The following is a 23,663-nucleotide window of genomic DNA, read 5'->3' as shown; positions in this document are numbered from 1 at the left end:
AACAGCTACAAAATTATATTGTAATATAATGTTATATTATAAATTACAAAAACAGAGACCCATCTCAATAGAAAAATTAGGTCAAAATAGGCCAAATTTCTTCATGCAAATCGAATGATTCGGCTCAAAGACACCACAGCGTGTTTAACCCCGCCCCTCCCCCTGCTCAGTGTGGACACAGAGACGCCGCCACACATCCTGACCAATTACATTCGTCTTTAACGGAAAAAAAGACGATGAAAAACTAATCGGCTCCCAATTGACTCCTGTCTTTCTTTTCAAAGAGCCGGCTCTTAGAGCCGATTCGTTTGCGAACGGCACATCACTAGTGTGTGCGCGCTGCTGCTCGGATCGGTTCGTTGCGGTTTCGACTGGGACTTTTGCGCTTTTCCTCCGGTCTGTGCGTCCTAGGACGCAGAGGCATCGGGAACATGGGGTCCTCATCATCTTCATCATCATCATCAGTATTGCCACCATCTTTCTTTGCATTAAAATCACATTTTACTTTGGTTTTTAGCATTGGATCAGGAGGAGAGCTCCCTTGAATACGTTTGAAAAACTCAGGCTTTTGGCGTTCATTTCGACTGCTGGAGAAACTTTGATTTTATTGTTAATTTTAAACCTGTGTGAAGATGGAGCTGCCAAATTTCTTGCTAACGAGCCTTGCTCTGCTGCTTCTTGGAAGGGATCTTTTCACCAGGTGAGATTGATTTTACTTCTTGCAGGTGTCCAGTTATATTTGAGAACATGCTGGTTGCTGTTAATAATGCATTAAATTAGAATTATTTTTATTTCAGTGTGAAACATTTGGTCCTACTTTAAAAGACATGGTGTTTATTCCTTTAGCCTTTAGCTACTTTTCCAACCTATTGACCTAATACATATTAATGAACTATACTCAATAGTGAATTGAATTTACTTGCATAAAAGCACAAACACAGCCTGCTTTACCTCTGACACCATTTGCATAATGCATATGCATCGAAGGAGGTGACTTGTTTGTTATGGAGATGAATGCTAGATGAGGGTGGGCAGGTGCACCCTTCCGTGTGTGTGGTGGACACACAATGTCACCTACATCCTCACACACACAGGGCAATAGGGGGCAAACATCAGGTGGTGCAAAAGAGAGCGTTTAAGACAGACTTATCTCAGCTGCTTTGACGAGTTGTGGTCTTACCTTAGACACGGTACCCTTGGCTGACAGCTTGGAAACATACCCATTCCTTTTATGTCAAAGACAGTTACCCAGAAGTCCAATAACTACCAGTGAAAGGCACAGTATCTCACAAATGGGACTACACGCCTCACATGTCAGCAGCCATTTTTATACATCTTCTCAAGGGACAATCCACTCCTGATCAAAATTGGAAGACCAGTTGAAAAATTGAAAGCAATTAACTTTTGCACTGTTGGATTTGAAGGAGGTTGTAAGTAAAACTTCAAAATGCTGAAAGAGGAAGTGGGAGTGAGTCAGAATATTTTTTCAGTAAGCAATTAATTTCAAACAACCATGAAAGTGAAATATGCTGTTCATGAGCTGAAAAGTTTAAGACCATAGCGATCTTATGGTTATTGGACTGCACTCGGCACCAGTGGCAACCTTAATTTGGGCCGAAGATCGTCCTGCGTCTTGATGGACAGCCAATCGGACACTCCGGCTCAGGGCTGGTGACATTTTTTTGGGTCTACCACTTGACTTTATTGTTCCATTACTCTCAGGATCTTTTAAGAGGTTACAGCGTCCAGCCTCAGTAGCAATGGCGCACTGCTTTTGCAGCTCCACAATCCGATTGCGTTCAAAGAGAGAAAGCTTTTTTGCCTTTACCATCAAGAGATCATGACACTGTGTCAGAAAATCACATTGAATCCACATTTTTCCATCCATTTTTGAATCCATCATCCACAAGAATTGGGCCTTTAGAGACTGTGATCTTAACATTTTGATCTGCTGATGAACAGCCTATTTCGTCTGGTTGTTAGCAATAAACTGCTTACTCAAAATCTGTTTTCCTCTCACTCCAATTTCTTCTTTTTGCATGTTGACGCTCTAGTGCAGCTCTGGTGAATTCCATTCCCCAAGAAGTGGGGGTATCTCACAAAAGTGAGTACACGCCTCACATGTCACTGTTTTATTATATCTTATCAGGGGACAATACGATAGAAATAAAACTTGGATATACAGTACTTTAGAGTAGCCAGTGTACAACTTGTAGAAGTACAGATTTACAGTACCTACCAGTGAAAATGACTCAACACACCGCCATTGTTGTTTAAATAAATACTGTCCAAATTGTGTTGAAAACGCCAATGTATAGTGTGAGCACCGTTGTTGCATAGGATTGCCTTAACTTCAAAGGGAAATACATGAATGAGACACACAGACCTCACAACCCTATAAAGGGTCCAGGAGAAAATGACACATGATAATGTAAATGATAATGTAAATGATGATGTAAGAACAATGTGCCTTTATGCTTTTATTTCATGTCCATTGGCTGCTGTCTAGCACTCATCATAAATAAACTGAAAAATGTACAGTTAATCCATGTGATTGGTATCAGCAAATCTCACTCATGGATGATTGTTATCGGAATCTGCAGCATAAAACCCTTATCGGAGCATCCCTAGTATTTATATATACTGTACATACAGTATACATGCACATATATGGCCTGTTTAGGCTACCGGACGTTTCCAAATTATTGTTATTTTTTTAAACCTTTAACATCGTAGCAGTAGCAGGCATTTGGATTTGCAATGATATTTTAAAATGACCGTCTTAAACTATTAAAATGATTCCAGTGTTTTTTGAAGTTAGAGACTGTGCTTACTAGTGATGTATGGGTCATTTCGGTACTCGTACTGCTTCACATGAGCTTCAGGAAACTGAGGTTTTGCTAGAAAGCAGAGTGGACGGAGTCCGTGTACTAGGCAGCTGCTGCCCGTGTGACGGAGATGATCGTAGAAGCAAGCTTTCTGCGACAAAGTTCTCCAGAAAAGTGTTATTAGATATTTTCCAAGTGTTTTATACTGTTTGTTTCCTTTTGTTGTGTTTGTTGTGTTTCGCCATGTTTGTTTTTTTTTTGCTTCATTGCAAAACATGTTGAGGCTGTCTGTGAAGTGAACAAAGAGGGACGATCACATACTCTCGCTATTCAATGCTTTATAGTTCACATTGTAAATCTCACATCCGTTATTCACGTACATTGTGGGTGTTTTAAAAAGCTGTAAAATTCAATTTCATTTCTTGAGGTGGTCTGTCATAAGATTTTAGCTGTATGCCATGTTGATGGAGACTTATCAATTTTTATTGTCTGTGCTCTGCTGTGTGCCAGTCTAGTTCGCCCTGTTCTAACCTTTTATCTGCGGTCTGTTAATCTGTGAATTTTACTTTTTTCCCTACAACACATAAACTAGGAATTTGTAAACCACAGTTTAGTGTGGTAATGTTTACATACAATACATGGATTTCATGGTTTGTACTTACTGTATCTGTATGCTGTGAAAAATAACCCAGTCTTTGGAATAAGCTCTCACAAGTTGTTGGGATAAACACCATAATCTACTGAGCTGCAATTCCCCCGAAGTGCATACAGTGTACTGTATATGGCATCAAGGCCCTCAAGTGAAAAGGGCAAAGGGTGAAGCTGCTTAGGTTTTGGGTTGAATTTGGTCAAATCACTGTTATTCTCCCTTTTGGCTGTCTATTGTGAGGATGACATTTCTCGCTCTCTTTCTCGCTCTCTCTCTTCATCTAGCAACTATATTATTTTCTTCACAGTACAATGCGTAGTGTAGGCTGGGTTTCTTCCACCTCGTTGTGTGTCAGATCTTGGACACACACACGCACGCGCGCACACACACACTTAAAGTTGCCTGCATCACCACAACCGCCTACCCATCTGAGAAAATAATTATACTCTTTCTCGCTTTTCAGCTTCTCGTTTCTCCAGTCTGCTGAAGTTGCTTATGGCTCAAGTTAGGACTTTTGCCACCTTTGCAGTTTTTTTATGTCACTTACTGTTCTTGGCTGCTGAAGTGTCACTCACCTGTCAATTCACCATCTAATAATAGATGATTGTTATTGAATGTGCACGCTGTGTACTGTAGTACTGTAGTAAAGTGTCTTTGTCTACTTTAATTTAAAGGATGTGTTGTTAATTGATAGCATTTTGATGATAGACTATTGTTTAGATTTTGTTGTTTATGTTTTAATCAGATTAATCAGTGTACAAATCAATTCATCATGATTAATCACCATTAGCAACTATATCTGAAATATGCACATTTCCACTGTATTTTATTAACAGAAAGATACATGACATAAATTATAAATTATATATATTTAACAGTTTCAAATGAAATGAAAATGAAAATCAAGGTAAAACATCTACATAACATATTATAATATCTGTCCCTTGCATGCCTCTATGCATTTCCTCTGAACTTGGTTATCGGCTGGAGTTACAGATATGTGCAACAGTATTGTCATTTTCCAGTGTAGTACAGTTAGAATAGCATAACAGATCCTACAGAATTAAGTTGGACCATCTTAGCCATTGCTGTTTTTTGTGTGGAAAATCGGAGATTGCTTGCGTAAGCTATTTTTCTGAGGCCCTTATTTGGTCAGTGCAGTCAGACAGGATGTAACGTGCAGTGCTTTATTTTGAAAGCCGGAAGTGTATTGTTTGTTTTGGAGCTCTTGACGGCTGTACTTCAGAGTGTCCAAGATGCACCTAGCGGTAGTGCGGTAATGTGGAATATTTTATAGCAGACTCGGGTGGTGAAGTTAAACAGAAAGATGCGCTAGCATAGTTGAAATCAAAAGTGTGAACTCACTTTGGCTTTCATAGCGTGGATGAGACAAAGCTGGTGAAGGACTTTCCAGTATGGAAGAAGTGTTTCACAAAAATACAACACCTGGCCGACACGACAAACATAGCCGCCTCCTATGTCACCACACTCGCGGAGAAAACTGTGCCTAGTAAGAGAAATGTTGATTTTTCTATTTAAATGCTAATTCTATTCAAATGTAAATGTGTTCAAGAGACGTGTATTTAGTTTACATGTTTTATTGTCAACATTGTCCTCATGTTCCTCAACCTTATCCGGGTCATTGTCTGTCTCTTTCCAGTGATTACGTCACGACAACTATACTACACTAAATATTTATATTTTTCAGACTTCTACTTAATAGATTTGATCTACTTGAGAGACATGAGATGTTGTGTTTTCTGAATGACTTGAATGACACCTAAAATAAAATCCAGTTTACACTTATGTTGCACTAAAACAGTCTCAATGTTTTTGCAACATTGCTGGTTGTATTCTGGTTAAAATCCATCCATCCATCCATTTTTTTATACCGCTTCATTCTCATTAGGGTTGCGGGGGCATGCTGGAGCCTATCTCTGGTTAAAATATGCCGCAAAATAGCCACACATTTTCTATATGTCTTGTCCTCATTAGGGTCATGGGTAAGCTGGAGCCTAGCCCAGCTAAATGCTGCAAAATCTAAAATGTGTAATACATTTTGGGGGTTTTGTTCCACCCTACCACCATATCAAGGTTTTATTGTTATTGTGAACCATTTATTGCAAATTGTATCGATCGTGAGCTACGTGAGAAGTGAGAGTAAAATGCCATAAGATATTTTATTCACCATCATGTTATGACAATATTTGGCATATTATAAGTTAAGTTCCTGAGAAGGACCATTTGTGATTTTGGTCTTGAGCTGAAAAAGTTTAGGATATCTCGAAACTGCACTCTGTGTGTGTGCTACCGGCCCTGCCTTCACCCACCGAGACAAAGAGACTGCATGACTGATGAAAACACTCACGCCGTTCATGCCGTTGTTCTGTGGAACAAATGCGGCAAGGTGCTGAAACCAATGCATAGAGTCAACTCCCTTCCTGCCTGTTTGGAGGCGGGAGACGAGGAAACACGCATGCACAAATTATTGACTTCATTTTCATTTAATGTGTGATGAATTTATTCATATTGTCCCGGGCTTGGTGCCCATGAGACAGTTGTTTTCTGAATGAGAAATCTTGTGACACGAGACCTTGTGACTCCGCTAATAATAAATGTTTCTGCAACATTATATTATTGGCGACATACTGACAAACAGAACGGGACAGGCGCCATGATCCATCTCAGTCCACTCAAACGGTTGGCAGGGCATGCACACTGAACCAAAAAGAGACTCTTGCAGCAGCCTCATCTAAGGCTATGTTCACACTGCAGGTCGGTTCAATTTTTTTTTGCTAGTAAGTGATCTGTATCTGATTTTTTCATGTCAGTGTGAACAGTACAATTCTGATTCATTCAAATACAACTAAGGCCTCGTTTGTATGTATAAATCTGATTTGTCTCCAAACTACTGCAGTCTGAGCAGTGAGGTTGCATATACTGTATACGTCATCGAAAGGCGTGTTTTGCCCTGCAAGACTTGGATAAAGGTACTCACCTTTGTAGGCAAAAGTTATTCAATTAAAATTAAGACTGAATTATTAAAGTCATTTCAGGGCTGCATGGTGGCCGAGTGGTTAGCATGTTGGACACACAGTCAGGAGATTGGGAAGACCTGAGTTAGAATCTCCATTGGGCGTCTGTGTGGAGTTTGCATGTTCTCCCCGTGTGTGCGTGGGTTTTCTCCGGGTACTCCGGTTTCCTCCCACATTCCAAAAACATGTATGTTAGGTTAATTGGTGACTCTAAATTGTCCACAGGTATGAATGTGAGTGTGAATGGTTGTTTGTCTATATGTGCCCTGCGATTGGCTGGCGACCAGTCCAGGGTGTACCCCGCCTCTAACACTAAGTCAGCTCGGATAGGCTCCAGCATACCCCCGCGACCCTAATGACGATAAGCGGCATAGAAAACGGATGGATGGAAAGTGATTTAAAAAAAGTGTCAGTGTAGCGGCTCACGTCAATGTCCCACCACTCCTGGCTTCGACATCCACCCACATGCGCGTCACTTCCTTCGGCTTATTTTTGGTAATATGAACGGTAATGTGAACGGCCACATAAGATTGGATTTTAGCAAAAAATGGGAATTGGGCCCCTGTGAATGTAGCGTATGGTTTCTGCACTGAATTTGATCAGGAAATGTGCAAATTCAACAATTTTTACTTAAGAAAATGTTAAAAATGTTTGGAATCATACAGAAAATACATACAGAATACAGTTCAATGGATGAACATTAGGGGTGTCACGATACACTCAGCTCACGAGGCGAGGCAATACACCATATTGAGTTTATGAGAGCGAGACGAGACCATATTTTAACATTACTTTTAAGAAAACTACAATTACAAAATGTTAGGCGTCATGCACAGATCGATCACCACAGATTTCTTTAATTTTGGGAAATTGCCGATCGTCCAATCCTTACATATTAACCAATCTTATCCGCATAGGTACGTCTTCTGCGTGAGTAAACAACAGTCACTCGGAGCATATCGTCAGTCCGGCAGTATTACACAGTAAAAGAAAATTTGCAAAAGATCGCAGTTTGTAATTTATGTAAGGCTAGGCCTGTCACGATAATCGATAAAGAGATTGAAAAAAAACAATAATTTTGCCAGCCTCAATAAATTAATATGTGCATGTGTGTTTGTTTTCCTCTCTCTCCTCTCTCTTTACTGCACAGGCTGGATGAGGGTTAACTCTGCACCGTGGTGAAGTTAGTTTCATGTTGGACGTTGGATATTCGTCTCCGTCACTGTTAATTTCACGTTGGCAGTTGAACATTCGGCTTCATAGCAAGAGCGGTAATTCCCACTCACTGTGACTGGACTGCTCTCTCATGGTGCGGGGAGCTCGCACAGGAAGTGTCGCTCTAATTGCTGGTTATTTATACTAGGGACCGCCTGTATCCCCCATGCGGCACAACACGGGGAGCTAAGCTAGCAGGCAAGAGAGTGGAAAACATGCCCTCTGTCGCTTTCTTCTTTTGTCTTTGATCTCACACCGGTCCGATTTAGATGAGTTTGAAGAGAAAGCACAGAGCACCATAAAACAAAATAAACACAAACAAAACAGAACAAAATGGGGCGCACTCACAGACAGTGGCATTCGCTACATGTTAAGCCTTGCTGTTAAGTTCATTATTTATTCAAGTGCAATTTTTCTCTACATAGACTTGATACTTTATTGTTGTGTGTGCATTTTATTGGAGTATTTATATTTTTATTTATAGCGATCTTATTTATTATGTATTGTGTAAAACGAAGACATGAACAACATCTGAATGCCGACCCACCATCCACCAGTTCAAGCCTGGAGTTTTTCCAGAGAGATTATTACATCGCTGTTTGACGTGTGTGGTAAAAGGCAGTGCGCTAGCATGAATTCACTTGATACAAATGTGCACATTAGCACTCAATAAGTCATCAAAACTTACCTTTATGCATTCCCACATAGTATCAGCATTTGACACCAAATATGAGGTGAAAGAAAAATGCTAAAAATACAGTAGTGGTCTATCTGGAGAGAAAGTTAGCACACGCACAATGGACATGCGTCAAGTGAGACGGATGTAACAGAGAGAATTTGGCCACTTTTCAAAATAAAACATCATGGAACTTATGTTTTCTTTCTGTGCGGCAAATGACCCATGGCCTGGTACCGGGGCGTTGGGGATCACTGCTGTACATTACAATCTTATATAAGCGCAGTGGAAAGATTGAGGAGTTCATAGCATTACGACGACCAGCCATTAGTTTGTCCTTAAGAATATTATTTTATGAACTACTTCAAACCTTGTGATTTTCTTTATTTGTAAAAGCAAAATACTGTTGTGCCCTCTATTTTTGATAAGAGGCTCAAATCAGATCGACAGTGTGACCTGTTGTGCAAGTTGGGTTTGTTTTTAAAATATGAAAAAAAAAGACTAAAGGAACTGATAGAACTGATTAAAAAAAACAACCACAATATTCAACAATGGAGAATCAACTATGGAGAAAATAGAACAAATCAGATTGAACTGTGAAAATCCTTAGTTGAAGGCAGCCCTACAATATACATACAATTTGTTGTGTGCTGTTTTTTTTTTGTACAGCTGGCTTGCAGTGGGGTGAAGTGGGGAAGTGACCCACCATATCCAACAGATAGAGATGCGATAAAAAAAATGATGTGGGAGTTGGCATGCGCTTTGCATTAGCTCCATCAACAGGACTGGAGCGGAACAGGCAAAATATCATTTTTTCAATCCCACAAGTCTGTGGAAAAAGTCTAAAGAACATTAAAAAAGGGAGGAAATCAGAGAAGAGCGTGTATACTTGCGGATTATTTGGATAAACACAGTGAACATCCCACACAACTGTACTATATCAGGACTTAATCCCAACATTCTATGATCGTCCTGCACAGTCACACTTGTCCTTAAATCAGCACTTAGGTGACACAGAGTGCACAAACTAATCTGTAAGAGAGGCTGAATCAGCTGTGCACACATACATACCACACACACACACATACACGCACACACACACACACACACACACACACACACAAAGGTCATTCCCCAAGGACACACTCTTTCGTGTCCCATGCAGCTATGAAGTCAAGTTCAAGCATGACTCTGCTCTCAGGCTGCCAAGGCAAGGTTGTGCAGGTGTTGAGCTTCATGTTTGCCTATTATGTTCCTGGCTAATATACAATTTCATTTTTAGGCACCTTTAAGGGCTGTTAGAGAGACAACAAAATGATTTCCATTGGCAATATACGGCTCATTCCGGAACTAGAGGACATTTCGGCTTGTTCTGATTTGTATTCATCAATAATAGGTAATAATGAATTTGCTCAGCTCAGGCATCAAAGGCATCATTTTTATTACGTTTTGTTTTTTATTTGCTATTTTTGTCCCAACCGTGACGTTGACAACAGATGTTCAGGTACTTGAAAACAGGTTAGAAAAATAACAGCGTTGCAAATTTGTGCTTTTTCTATAGCTGTTACTATACTTAAAGCGGACAAACTTATTTAAGTAAATGAATAAAGAAAAACATTTTTTTTATCCCGATAATTTGCGGAACTGTGTTGCATGAGGTAAAGGGAGACCTTCAAGCAGGACTAAAAAAGTTATAAAAATAGAAAAAACAGACGCGAGGACATTGCTTTGCTCTAACTGTTAGAATCTAACAGTTGCTAACAGTTGTGAACTGACATCATACAATAACAGTTCGATGATGTCAGCTCCCTAAAAATGTTTGGGTAACAAGGTTGCATGCGTGTTATTGTTGCAATATTGCATTTGAATTGTTTTACTTGACATTCAATTTGATTAACATAGGAGTGCGACAAGAGAAAAATTGCATTTTAGGCATCATTTATTTTAAAATGTATTATCCATCCATCCATTTTCTATACCGCTTCATCCTCATTAGGGTCGCGGGGGCATGCTGGAGCCTATCCCAGCTGACTTCGGGCGACAGGCGGGGTACACCCTGGACTGGTCGCCAGCCAATCACAGGACTAAAATGTATTATATTTTCAGTAAATATTTTCTTTTGATTTGGTCTTAGGACAAGTACAGTTTACTGAACATCTGCATGCTTTTGTAATTTTATACATGGATTATAGAAAATGTTATGGCTGGGACATAAAGTGTCCTTTATTTATGGAGGACCCATACAGTGATTATTGATTTTATATAATTATTGATTAAGGGCTGTCAAATTATACTTTTTAAATAAAATTAATCGTAGTTTTCAAATTAATTCATCATGATTAATCGCCATTTGCAACAATGTGTGAAATGTGCCCATATTTACTGTATTTTATGAACAAAAAGATAAATGAACAAAAAGATAAATGACAGGACAAAATTACATATATTTGTCTGTATTACTAGCTCCAAATGAACTGAAAATTTAACTCAAACTAAAAGATAACACACATATCTGAAAATCAATTTGCACAACACTAGTCTCTTTAATAGGAGCAGAACATTTAAATCATACTTTAACCGTGTTATTCCGAGCCATTAATTGCGGGGTAGATCTTGCGCAGGTTCACGGCAGAGACCAGCGATCTTTAATGCATCTTTCGCACACTTTCCCTTCACAGAGTTTTGCAGCCTGCAAAACATTCCACGAAAAATGTCTCGCCGGGATCGCACGTTTAAAAAACTTTAGTTTGTTGCGGCATTTGGGGGGCGGGCACTTGGCAGGGTGTGGTGAGTTATCAAGGCTTGCGATGTGATTATCGGTCAGGCGGCGGCTGATGTGGCCAAAACTTGTGCGTGGCAGTCAGAGGTCTAAGGCAGATAGCCCGAATAGTGGTTGGATTTTGTCTGACTGCCTGGTGGTCCTGCTGGAGCGTTTCATTCAGTTAATAATGTGAGAACACTAGAAAGAAATGCATTCTGAAATACAAAATGTGAGTTGTGGACACCAGCATTTTGTTAATGTTCTGGTAAAACAAGCATATTTGGTTTGTTTGGGTTGAAATAAGCTATGAAAATAAATGTCACAAAAATGAGTAGCTCTTGGCCATTTTCATTTTGTAAAAGTAGCTTTCACAAGGAAAAACGTTGGTGACCCCTGGTATACCCCTGGTATAGTCAATAGCAAATTCAAAAATTTGCTATTGACCGGCTTGTGTTCCCACAAATCTCTCACGGACCGGGGGGTTGGGGGGTTGGGGTTCGTACATTATAGCGATGTAATTTATGTTATCTCTGGAGTTTTTCCAGAGAGATTATTACATCGCTGTTTGACGTGTGTGGTAAAAGGCAGTGCGCTAGCATGAATTCACTTGAGACAAATGTGCACATTAGCACTCAATAAGTCATCAAAAGTTACCTTTATGCATTCCCACATAGTATCAGCATTTGAGACCAAACATGAGGTGAAAGAAAAATGGTAAAAATACAGTAGTAGTCTATCTGTGCGGCAAGAGAAAGTTAGCACACGCACAATGGACATGCGTCAAGTGAGACGGATGTAACAGAGAGAATCCGGCCACTTTTCAAAATAAAACATCATGGAAATAATTTTTTCTTTCTGTGCGGCACGGTACCAAATGACCCACCGCCCGGTACCGGCTACATGTAATTGATCGTGGCGGTGCACCACTACAAAATAAAAGCCGCCACACCTTAAAAATTAGTTGTTGTTTTTTTTACTTGTAAACAATTTTAAGTAATATATTGTATGAATGTACGAGGGGTGTATGAAAAGTTTTAAGCATCAAAAAGCATCAGAAAAACTAGGATTTTTGATTGATTGATTGATTTTTCAACATAGTCCCCCTCAAGGGCTGAACACTTGCTCCAAAGGCGCTGAAGCGCTTTTATCCCGGCGTAGAACTCTTTTGTTTGGGACTCAAGAAACCCCTCAACTGCAACTATGACATCATCATCACTGGCAAAAAGCCGACAAGCCAAGGCTTTTTTCATTTGAGGGAAAAGATGGAAGTCGGAGGGGGCCAGGTCTGGCGGATAAGGTGGATGGGGAACAAGTTCGAATCCACAATCATGAATTGTTGCCATGGCAGCCACTGAGGTGTGGGCTGGTGCATTGTTGTGGTGGAAGAAGATTCCTCTTCTGAGCATTCCTGGTGTTTTTTCTTTGATTACTTCCCGTAGGCACAAAATATACAGTATAAGAAGCATGTTAGAATCTTAAAATTTGGCAGGAATACTTACAAAAGGTTGAACTTTCAAAAAATCATAGGTTTGACCATGAATCAACGCTTCTTATACACGATGCTTAAAACATTTCATACACCCCTCGTATATACAGTATATGCTATATAGATACAGTACATATGTAGCTTATTATTTACACTCATACATACAACAGTGCTGCCTTGCTTGCACTTGACCAGTGACCAGATACGCGACACGTCTTGTGTTGACTTTCACTTTGTTTGTTATTATCAGGAGAATGAACAATAGCCCGTAAAATGTGTAGTCAATTGACGACAGATTGTCACATGCTAAGCCTATCTATGCCAGCGTGTGTGATCGCTCACGTTTCAGTATCATTCCACTTTCTGGCATTTTTGTTGACATGCCTGGCTAGTGGCACCTCGCTAGCTCGGAGCTACAAATGGCTATCACGTTCATGGGATACAACAATCATTGATCATCATCATAACATACTTTTGTGTCACTTTACAATCTTGCTCTTGTTATCATTGTAATACTTACGGCTTATCTTCAAAATACTATACTATAAAATTAGCATCATAACTCCTCTCTGATGTTTCTTAGCTTGATGCATCTCTCCATCACCATCTCTCACTGGTTTGTGTGAGTGACTGGAAGAAAAGCTCAGACTTGCTTGGGGAGAAGTCGTTTGGCGCCGCCTGTTGCATGTGTGACTTCTTCCACGCCAAATATGAGACAACCTGTCTTATATTCATTCACGTCTATGAGGTAGAAAAAAAATACATCACCGGACATTTGTGGTACAAAATACTTGTCATTGAGGCTGTTTTTCATTGTTTGGCAAATTTCCACAAGATACTTACAATATTGTGTGCATTAGTGCTGTGTCGGTCGCAAACGAATCGGCTCTAAGAGCCGGTTCTTTGAAATGAACGACAAGAGCCGGTTAAATATGCCCTATTTCAAGACCAAGGATCCCGATTTAGATGGCTTGAATGACATCCTGGCCCATCCCATCAGCCTCTCCAGCCCCGCCAGGATCCACCTGCCTCGTGGCACCAAGTAGTCACTGTCAGGTCGTCCATGAAAACGCGGAATTGGGGGTTGTCGGATCCCAGATTTCAACTTTGGACCACGGCACTCTGGTTCATCAGATTTCACCAGCATGTTCATTGCCAGAGCTAACAGGATCACTGAGATAGTGCAGTCTGTGATGATTCCAGGCTCCAGCCTGTGCTGCTTTGATGTTATTGATCCTCAGGATGAACTCACTATAATAGTCCTGGATGAGGTCTCTTACTTGGGCTGGACCGTGGTGCCTCTGTAGAGTTTCAAGGATCAGCTGTGGCGTATTGAGCTGTAGGAATTGGCCAGATCTAGCCACAGCGCCACTAGATCTCCCTTGTTCTCCCTCGCTTCTCTGAGGACCTGTGTTGCCATGCCTGTGTGCTCCAAATACCCCGGAGTGCCAGGGATGCTGCTCTGCACTGAAGTATCGATATACCCCTTTTTGAGGAAGAACTCTGCCAGTGGCCTAGCTACAATGCTGAAGAAAATCTTCCCTTCAACTCTGAGTAGCGAAATGATACGGATGTGGCTGATGACCTTGGAGTCTTCCTCATTCGGGATCCACACTCCTTCCACAAATAGCCACTGCTGCGCTGTTCTTCCCCTCCTCCAGATGACCTTCAGGGTTTTCCAAAGCCTGGGCAGAAGCTTGGGACAGTGCTTATAGACCTAGTACGGTGTTCTGCTTGGCCCAGGTGCTGACCTAGACCTAGGTGCTTTGCGCACCACCTCCTGAACTTCTTCCACCTCTTTAGCCTGAGGTGGTGTGATCACAGCCGTGCACTGCCCGAGCTCTTGGTCTTGTGGATCCCTGTCAGTCACAAAGGTGTTGGTGTACTTCCTCCTTTGTACAGGCCAACCGTCTGCTGCGCTTCTGTCCAAGCTCCTTTGTGACACCAAAGGGGTTGTTGATGAAGGCAACCCGCTTCCTTGCCCTCTCCTTCCTCCACCTTCTGTGATATTCAGCTCTGCACAAGATTAGGATCCTCTTCCTGATCATTATTCGTAGCTCTGCCAGTCTCTTTTTTTCATTGGCTTCCTTGTGTTGTTTCTTCAGGGCTTTCAGCTCTGTCCTGATGTTGTGGATCTTAGCTGCCTGATTCTTGGTGTAATGCTGCTTCACTCCCCTCTCCTCCATGCCAAACCTCTCCACGGCCATACGCACTATGATGGTTGTCATAGTTTGCAGCCTTTTTTCGACGTCCCCTTTGCCTGTTGCTTCAAGCATCTTGTCCACATCCTCGTCAAACGTCTGCCAGTCTGCTGTTTTCGAGGCTTGGGTCCATCGGATCCTTCTTTCCTCAGACTTCCTGGTGGAAAGAACTGTTTGGAGGCTCTGGCACTTGGAGGCTCTGGGCTGTGTGGGGTGTCTCCAGACCCGGCTCCTCCTCTGTCTCACCGGGTACTGTACCTGTGCAATTGTGATGCTTGCAGTCGCTCCTTGCATTTCATCCTCGCTTGATGGATCTTGAGTCTCTTCTCATTTTTGCGGATCTTTCCGCACAAGCATTTTCTGATCGTCAACATTTGTCCATTGCAGTTGTTCGTTAACCTTGAATCTGTCCGGCTGGGGTGCTCATTCTCCCCCCCCCCTCGGGCTTCCCTGAGGGTATGTTTCCTTTCTTTGTTCATTAGCTTGTCTGGTTCCTCCTTCGCATCATTATATAAGTTATTAGATCATTTACATGAAATACATGTGAAATACATGTGAAATACACATATGTAATACACATCACATATAAATATACACATCAAAGAGTAACATGATGTTCTGCTATTGAATAAAGATAAATGAAAGCAGGTAAACCATGAGCGCCTTTCAAAACTGAAGTTATACAGTGACTCTACAAGATAGAAAGCACGGATTCAAAGCATATTATATAACACAAGAATAAATACACATTCAAAGATCTGTCTGTGTAGGCTCTCAGTCGTACAGGAGTTGTCCATCGAGGAAAAGGCTTCTTGAGACGTCATCTGTACTTCTGTGTAGAAGGTGTCGGACGTTTCGCTCCTCATCCGAAGAGCTTCGTCAGCAAACTAATAAGTGCTGGTAGCTTAGGCCTTAAATACAGTAAGAGTGGGCGGAATTGGTGTGCCAACACCCTCCTCCTATTGGTTCGTTACACTAAGCCTGCATTCCTCATCTTTACAGTGGTATAATCCTATCCTGTTATTCACACCTACGATAAAAGGGAAGTGTCGCTCCCTGAATTGGGTATGAACGACTCTGATACTGGCTTGTTAGCATCTATTGTTCTGGCTCGGCCCTGCCTTCACCTCATTTGCAAGACTAAGAGCTGTGGGTTTTGGTCTCAGTAACCTGCTGAACACAGGGTCCAAATTGAACCTCAAACCACCATTCCGATTCAATGATGGGTTCTGTTGTTTGACAAAAATAGCTTCCTTTACTCCTCTTTCAAACCATCTGTTTTCTTTGGCCAAAATCTTTACCTCGCTGTCCTGAAAAGAGTGATTGGTAGCTTTCAGGTGTAGATGTACTGCTGATTGAGGACCACTAGCATTGTCCCTGCGATGTTGATAAAGCCTTTTTTGGAGCATTTGCTTAGTTTCCCCAATGTAGTGCTCTTTGCATTCCTCATCTTTACAGTGGATGGAATAGACCACATTGCTCTGTTTCTGGTTTGGAGCCTTGTCTTTAGGATGCACTAATTTTTGTCTCAGGGTATTTACTGGTTTGAAATAGGTAGGTCTATTCCATCCACTGTAAAGATGAGGAATGCAAAGAGCACTACATTGGGGAAACTAAGCAAATGCTCCAAAAAAGGCTTTATCAACATCGCAGGGACAATGCTAGTGGTCCTCAATCAGCAGTACATCTACACCTGAAAGCTACCAATCACTCTTTTCAGGACAGCGAGGTAAAGATTTTGGCCAAAGAAAACAGATGGTTTGAAAGAGGAGTAAAGGAAGCTATTTTTGTCAAACAACAGAACCCATCATTGAATCGGAATGGTGGTTTGAGGTTCAATTTGGACCCTGTGTTCAGCAGGTTACTGAGACCAAAACCCACAGCTCTTAGTCTTGCAAATGAGGTGAAGGCAGGGCCGAGCCAGAACAATAGATGCTAACAAGCCAGTATCAGAGTCGTTCATACCCAATTCAGGGAGCGACACTTCCCTTTTATCGTAGGTGTGAATAACAGGATAGGATTATACCACTGTAAAGATGAGGAATGCAGGCTTAGTGTAACGAACCAATAGGAGGAGGGTGTTGGCACACCAATTCCGCCCACTCTTACTGTATTTAAGGCCTAAGCTACCAGCACTTATTAGTTTGCTGACGAAGCTCTTCGGATGAGGAGCGAAACGTCCGACACCTTCTACACAGAAGTACAGATGACGTCTCAAGAAGCCTTTTCCTCGACATTCAAAGATCTGTATATAATTGCCCTATTTAATATATATAATGTGGCCTCTGCTGGAGTTAGCATTTGGTGACCTGGCCTGTGGCTTTCTTGTGGGCTTTGAAAGATGGGAGCAAAAACAAAAGTGTTAATATTTTTGTTGAGTGTATTTTTATACACTTTGTTTTGTGGGCACACTCCCTCAACACTTGCGACATCTGTGGCATTGTGCTGTGTGATAAAACTGCACATTTTGGAATGGCCTTTGCGGCCAGCCCTAAGGCACACCTGTGCAATAATCCTGCTGTCTAATCAGCATTTTGATAAACCACACCTGTGAGGTGGATGGATTATCTCGGCAAAGGAAAAGTGCTCATTAACACAGGTTTAGACAGATTTGTGAACAATATTTGGGAGAGTGCCAGCTGAAGGCCAGCTTCTGGTGCGACAATTAAAACAGTCGACGGACAGTGACTGTTTGACTTTTGACTTTTAACGCTACAGAGAAGTGAAGTCAACCTGTGTAAAATGTGCGGATTATGCAGTCCCTTTTTTTCCTAACTGATACTGCATTCAGGTGGTACAGACAAGGTCTGTTAAAGACATTTTAACATGCACAGTGTACATAAAAAAAACAATGCCACAAACATGACATATGAAATAGAATAGTAAAGTGTGAACTAAGTTTGCGAGAGTTTGTCTTGGGCGCGTGATCCAAGATGCCTGCGTAAACAACAGTTTGTTACACGCACCATATTGCACGCAAACCAGGCAGGCGAACTCAAACCAAGGCAAACTTTTAGCATACATTTTTTTATGTTAACCGAAAAACGTGCTAACTGGGGCGGACGATGACCGAGGTATCACTGTATTGTGACCTTGAGTTGAGGTATTTAATATTGGTTAGATTTCAACCAATGGGAGCCAAATATGAGTGAAATCACTTTGATGGACACATTAATAAGCAAATAGACAATAGCATAGACGGGGTAAAAATACTTATACCCGTTTAGTCCTGGAAATTTAGCATTTAATAGCAAAATGTACAACCTTTCAATAAATGGCTACTTCCAATAAATAGTGACTGCTCGTAATATCCATCCATCCATTTTCTATACCTCTTGTCCTCACTAGGGTTGTGGGTATGCTGGTGCCTATCCCAGCTGTCTTTGGGTGAGAGGCGGGGTACACCCTGGACTGGTCTGCTTGTAATATTGGTAGAAAAAAATAACATATTAGTTGTGTTGCACTATTTGAATGGTTTTTGTTTTGTTGGTTCCTTGAAAACTACTCTAATCTGTGCATACAATGATAATAGGGCATTAAATCATTTTGAGTGAAGTACCTGTGAAGTCCATCAGTGAAGGACGAAACTGAACTCCGATACTGTACTTCTATTTCTGACAGTGTCCCCTGCAGTGTATGGCATTTTTGGGTCATAAAAATAGTTATTAAGGTCATGAAAGCATGACATAATGGTTCACATTTCCCAAAAACAACAGTCAAATTGATCCCAAAGCTCACCATTCATTCAGTCAAATCTGCTTAGATCTGAATGAATGCTCCTTAGCTGTTTTTGTGTTGTGATTATGGTGAAAATGGTTTTCTGTTCAAACGAAGACAAAAGATGTACAATACAGTGCATACGACAACAGTCAGTGTCATTACGATCCGAGAGCTCTTCCCGCCATGAGGACTATGGCCTGTTTGACCTTCCTGTATTAAACATACTCCCAGTACAAAGAAAAAAATAACTCTTCAATTTCACATTCAGAAGCCACCAATTTGTGAACACAATCCAGGAGTCACACGGTGATTAATTAATTTGCACGAGGCTCCCATTTATTTCAGACATGGCAGTGATTGCCAGGCTAAAAATACGGCTGCTACTGCCACTACAAAATGGATCCAGTGAGGGAATTATGGCAGAAATATAATTTGAATTGCTATTTTTTTGAATGAATGATGACAGATATTGTCTCGGCACGCTTTATAACATGTGGAAGTGACTCGTCTATGTAGCAGGTGGAGTGCTGCAAAGGTGACTCTTATCAGATGCTGTGACCTTATTTCAAAAATTTCAAAAGGTCATGCTCGCTTTTCATTGGACAAATATAAATGCTTTCCATCGAGCCCTCATTCCCCATCGATGCCTTCATGGGACGCTCTTGACTGTGAATGTCAGCGAAAGCGTTTACAGTATTTGCTTGCATTTATTTTCTGCACGTCAAAGTCAATCTGTGATGACGGGTCTTTGCATTCAATGAAAACTCATTATTGAACATGGGCCCCTCTGGTGACAGGGTGGAGTGGATTTGACATTCTGTCAAGTGCAGTAAGATGCAGAGTAGACTGTTATCTGCATGGAAGATGACAGGCTCTCTGTTGTGGAGTGCAACACTGCTACCCGGTGGTCATAGAGCAATACTGCACTCAGATTACATGCGGTACTGAGGCTGCTGACGGGTTGTTTTTAAAACCAAATAAAATGTTGCATATCAGTCTCCTCCAGAAAGCTGTGTAAAAAGTTGCAAAGAAACATCTCATAAACTGGTGCTTTGAAGCAAAAATAATTAGAACTCATTTGGACTCCATAAACGATTTTTTTTTTAAACTCTGAGACAACACTGAGCTGAATGAAAGCTTGACCCCTGCTAGGAATTTTTATGCTGTATGGATATGACACAAGAAAACATCCCAATTTGGATTTAAAGGTGGATAGATTATTTTGTTTACTTGTAAATATGTACTGTACATTTAATGTACGTCATACTCAGTAAATACCCAGATTCCAATGCTTCAATTAGTCTTTAATTAGTTGATTATGTATTCATTTCTAGTATAATAGTCCTTGTGTGGCTTTTCCTTTATATATACAGGATATAAATATCAATGAAAATTAACACGTGCATAATAAAAATAAAAACGAGAATTATTTTATGGAAATTATTAATGATTAAATTACATCAAATAAAGTTAATTTCTTTTTCTACTGCTTATCCTGTTTGCAATCACAGGAAAGCTGGAGCCTATCCTGGTGAACTTTGGAGTACACATCTATATCGGTATCAGAGCGAGATATGGGTACACGTGAGGGGTGTCACGAGATGACAAGATGCATGAGATTGGGTCCACGAGAACGGGACGAGACGAGATCTTAACATTGAGTACAATGAAAAAATATGACTGGACAAACTAATAATATATCTCGGGAACTCGATTGGGCACCTTTGGGTACTTCGCCGGGTACTTTGGTTTCCTCCCACATTCCAAAAACATGCATGTTAAGTTAATTGGCGACTCTAATTGTCCATAGGTATGAATGTGAGTGTGAATGGTTGTTTGTCTATACTGTATGTGCCCTGCCATTGGCTGGCAAGTCCAGGGTATACCCCACCCTCTCGCCTGAAGTCAGCTGGTATAGGCTCCAGCATACCCGCGACCCTAGTGAGGATAAGCGCCATAGAAGATGGATGGATTTTAAATGTCAAAAAGAGTAAAAAGAATGCAGTTATAAAAAACACGAAAATCTGGTTTAGACAATTAAAATACAAAGCCCAATGACAAAACATCATTACGCTCGTTTTTCTGTGAGCATTAAACTCTATTGTTTGATTTCTGACTGTATTTGATGTGCCTGAATGTCCTTTAAAGGCTGCTCTTGTTTGTGTCTCCTTCAGGGCCATGCTGAGTGACATAGGAGACTATGTAGGTACAGACATTGAAATATCCTGGTTACCCAATCTGGATGATCTAATGAAGGGCTATGCCCGAAACTTTCGCCCTGGGATAGGAGGTGAGTATGAGATCTTCTGCTGGTGGCGTTGGATTGCATTTCATCCCACATTTTACAGCCATCCTTAGCATGATGTCACTCTAATATGCGGTTTTAAATATTCTCAGCCAGAGATGCATTACACAAGCAACAACAGATTGGATCAGTTGCATCTGGCTAACAATGGCTGCAAGATGTGAACCATCCAATGACCACGCAGAGAGATTTCTCAGTCTCACAGCTTAACTCAGTTCTGCAAAGGTGAATTTGTGCACAATGACCATCATCATGCAGCATCCTGTGCTCAATGCTTGATTGCTAACACATTCAAATGAAGGGCTGCGCTGACCATTCAGGAATCATTTATGTTGTTGTGTGCTGCCATTTTCCTCATTCAACTCACTTCCATCAAAAAATAGTCTCAAAAAGTATAAAACATTCAATTCAAATCTACATTCACAAATATGCTTTGAGTCATGGTACTGAAACAACATCATGTCTCATTATTATAGTATGCAAATAGCTGAAACTGAATTGCAGACTGGAAAACATTTGTGAATGAAAGACGTAGTGTGAACAGCTTTAGAAAGTGACGCTATCACAGGGTCTCCAACAAGTAGTTTGTAAGCTAGCAGTAGCTCACCAGCTGATGCTGAATAGTTCACCAAATATTATTTGATTCACCTCTTTGTATTTTATACTGTAAGTGTTCTATTCAAACATGAAGCCTGTATTTAATGACAAAGGAGCACACTGATTGGAGATCTGCTTTGTAAATAAAATGTCAAATAGATCACCTCTACTTTCTTTTTGTCAAAGTGGTTTTAATAGTGTTGCAAGTTGGACATACCTGTGCTATCATAACCCAGGACTCTCAATTTATACTGTTTATACAGGACAGATTTCTACAACAAAAATATTTAAATTGTTATTTTGTTATTTGTGTTGTTTTGAACTAAAAATATATTATATCCATGTATTTGTATTACTCTAAAACATGCATCAAATAAAATTTTGGTTTGTGTCAAATAGTACAAATTGTACCTTTAGTACTATTGGACTAAATAGGTCAGGTAACAAAAGAAAGCTCGACATTTTAGACGTTCACTTTAAGCGCTCTCAGCAACTTTGCCATTAAATTAACTTTTGCAATGTTCTCGGCTCATGTGCTGCTGGTTGTTGAAAAATTTTAAATGAATAAGTTAATAAATAAATAAATCATAAAAAATTGCTATTTGTCCTTTAAAAAAATGCAGACGCAGCAGCGCACCACCACAACTTAAAAAAATCCTAGGGGAAACCCTGCACATTGGGAGAGACGATTTCTGCAAACTGACTTTATTTAAGTCTTCATCATTGGAAAAAAACAACATTTTGTATACAGTGGAACCTTGCTGTTATGACGCTGCTTGACCTCCAATTTTTTCAAATTTAGATTTTTCCCCAGATTAAATTTGGGGAGTGACCAAAAGGTCAACATAGCGGGTACAAGCGGCCAAAATGAGTTTTCTCCGTAAGGTGGCTGGGCTCTCCCTTAGAGATAAGCACTGTCATCCGGGAGAAGCTCGGAGTAGAACTGCTGCTCCTCCGCATTGAGAGGAGCCAGATGAGGTGGCTTGGGCATCTGGTCAGGATGCCCCCCGGACGCCTCCCAGGGGAGGTGTTCAGGGCACGTCCAAGCGGTAGGAGGCCTCGGGGAAGACCCAGGACACGTTGAAGAAACTACAGTATGTCTCTCAACTGGCCTGGGAACGCCTCGGTATCCGCCGGGAGGAGCTTGAGCTGGGGAGAGGGAAGTCTGGGCTTCCCTGCTTAGGCTGCTGCCCCTGCAACCTGACCTCGGATAAGCGGAAGAAGATGGATGGATGGATGGATTTTTCCCCATTCAAAGTAATATCAATTATCAAAATGATCAGTTTCAGTGTCAAATTGTCAACCCCAAAAAGGGAAATATTTAAATTCAATATTACTGCTCAGTGTTTGATGACATGATTGACATGTAGCTTTTAGGAACTGTCATACAAGTGTAGAAATACGTAAACTGCCATATATTAAGAGCTAAAATGCAAACATACACCTTGAGATTACTGCTTCACAGGTTGGATCTCATGCACGTAAACACATAAAGATTAACACAGCTGACTTTTGCAGTATACATTCCGTTCTACTTCATGTATTATTATTCTCAACATATTCTCAACAGCCATATTGTACTGAGCAGCCAGGACAAAGGCCTGAATACCACTTTCTTGCCATAACTGACATTTCTGGTTCTGTTGTAGGTGTCATAAAATTTCACGAGATTAAAATGTGGCCAATTTCATGTGACAGGCAGGAAGAGAGTTCACTCTGTGCATTGCTTTCAGCACCTTGGTGTGCTTGTTCCACACAACAACGGCATGAACGGAGTGAGCCCTTTTGTCAGGCATACAGTGTCTTTATCACGGTGTGTGGAGGCGAGGCCGGTAGCATACACAGAGTGCCGAAGAGTAGTAGAAATGAAATTAGTAGATTGCGAAATATTGTCATATATTTTGTCATTGTGCTTTTCTGAAAAGGAATGTTAAAATTTTGTTTTGTCTCCGTCTTGTAAACCCAATCTTGTGTATTGTCTGGTGACACGCCTATTTTCATCATTTTGCACTTCCAAGAAAAAAGTTAAAATACTAAGATAAACAAATAAACATGGTAGGGGTGCAACAACAGTACCTTTATGTATTTAGTAACACAGAAAGCAAGATGAACAAAACCAAAAATGAGGGTTGGCAAGTGGGCCTAGTAATATGCCCACTTGCCGACCACTTGCCGACTTGTCTTGAAGTG

At 40.9% G+C, this 23,663-nt stretch overlaps 1 protein-coding gene across 3 annotated transcripts in view; it reads left to right on the top strand.

Annotated features, from left to right (window-relative positions):
* The first annotated feature begins 338 nt into the window (after positions 1-338).
* The window catches only part of gabrd (gamma-aminobutyric acid type A receptor subunit delta), a 36,426-nt gene continuing 13,101 nt past the window's right edge, over positions 339-23,663 (top strand). Inside the window, exons 1-3 of one of the 3 annotated variants that reach the window (XM_054780613.1) lie at positions 339-700; positions 2,055-2,104; positions 20,746-20,861. In XM_054780613.1, the coding sequence (XP_054636588.1) occupies positions 20,750-20,861 (112 nt within the window). In that variant the 5' untranslated portion in view covers positions 339-700; positions 2,055-2,104; positions 20,746-20,749. The other 2 variants (XM_054780612.1, XM_054780614.1) reach the window with 2 other exon arrangements.

The sequence above is a fragment of the Dunckerocampus dactyliophorus genome, chromosome 1, assembly GCF_027744805.1.
Source record: "Dunckerocampus dactyliophorus isolate RoL2022-P2 chromosome 1, RoL_Ddac_1.1, whole genome shotgun sequence".
NCBI lineage: Eukaryota > Metazoa > Chordata > Actinopteri > Syngnathiformes > Syngnathidae > Dunckerocampus > Dunckerocampus dactyliophorus.
The sequence above is the reverse complement of the archived record's forward strand: the minus strand, read 5'-3'. Positions and strand labels throughout refer to the sequence as shown.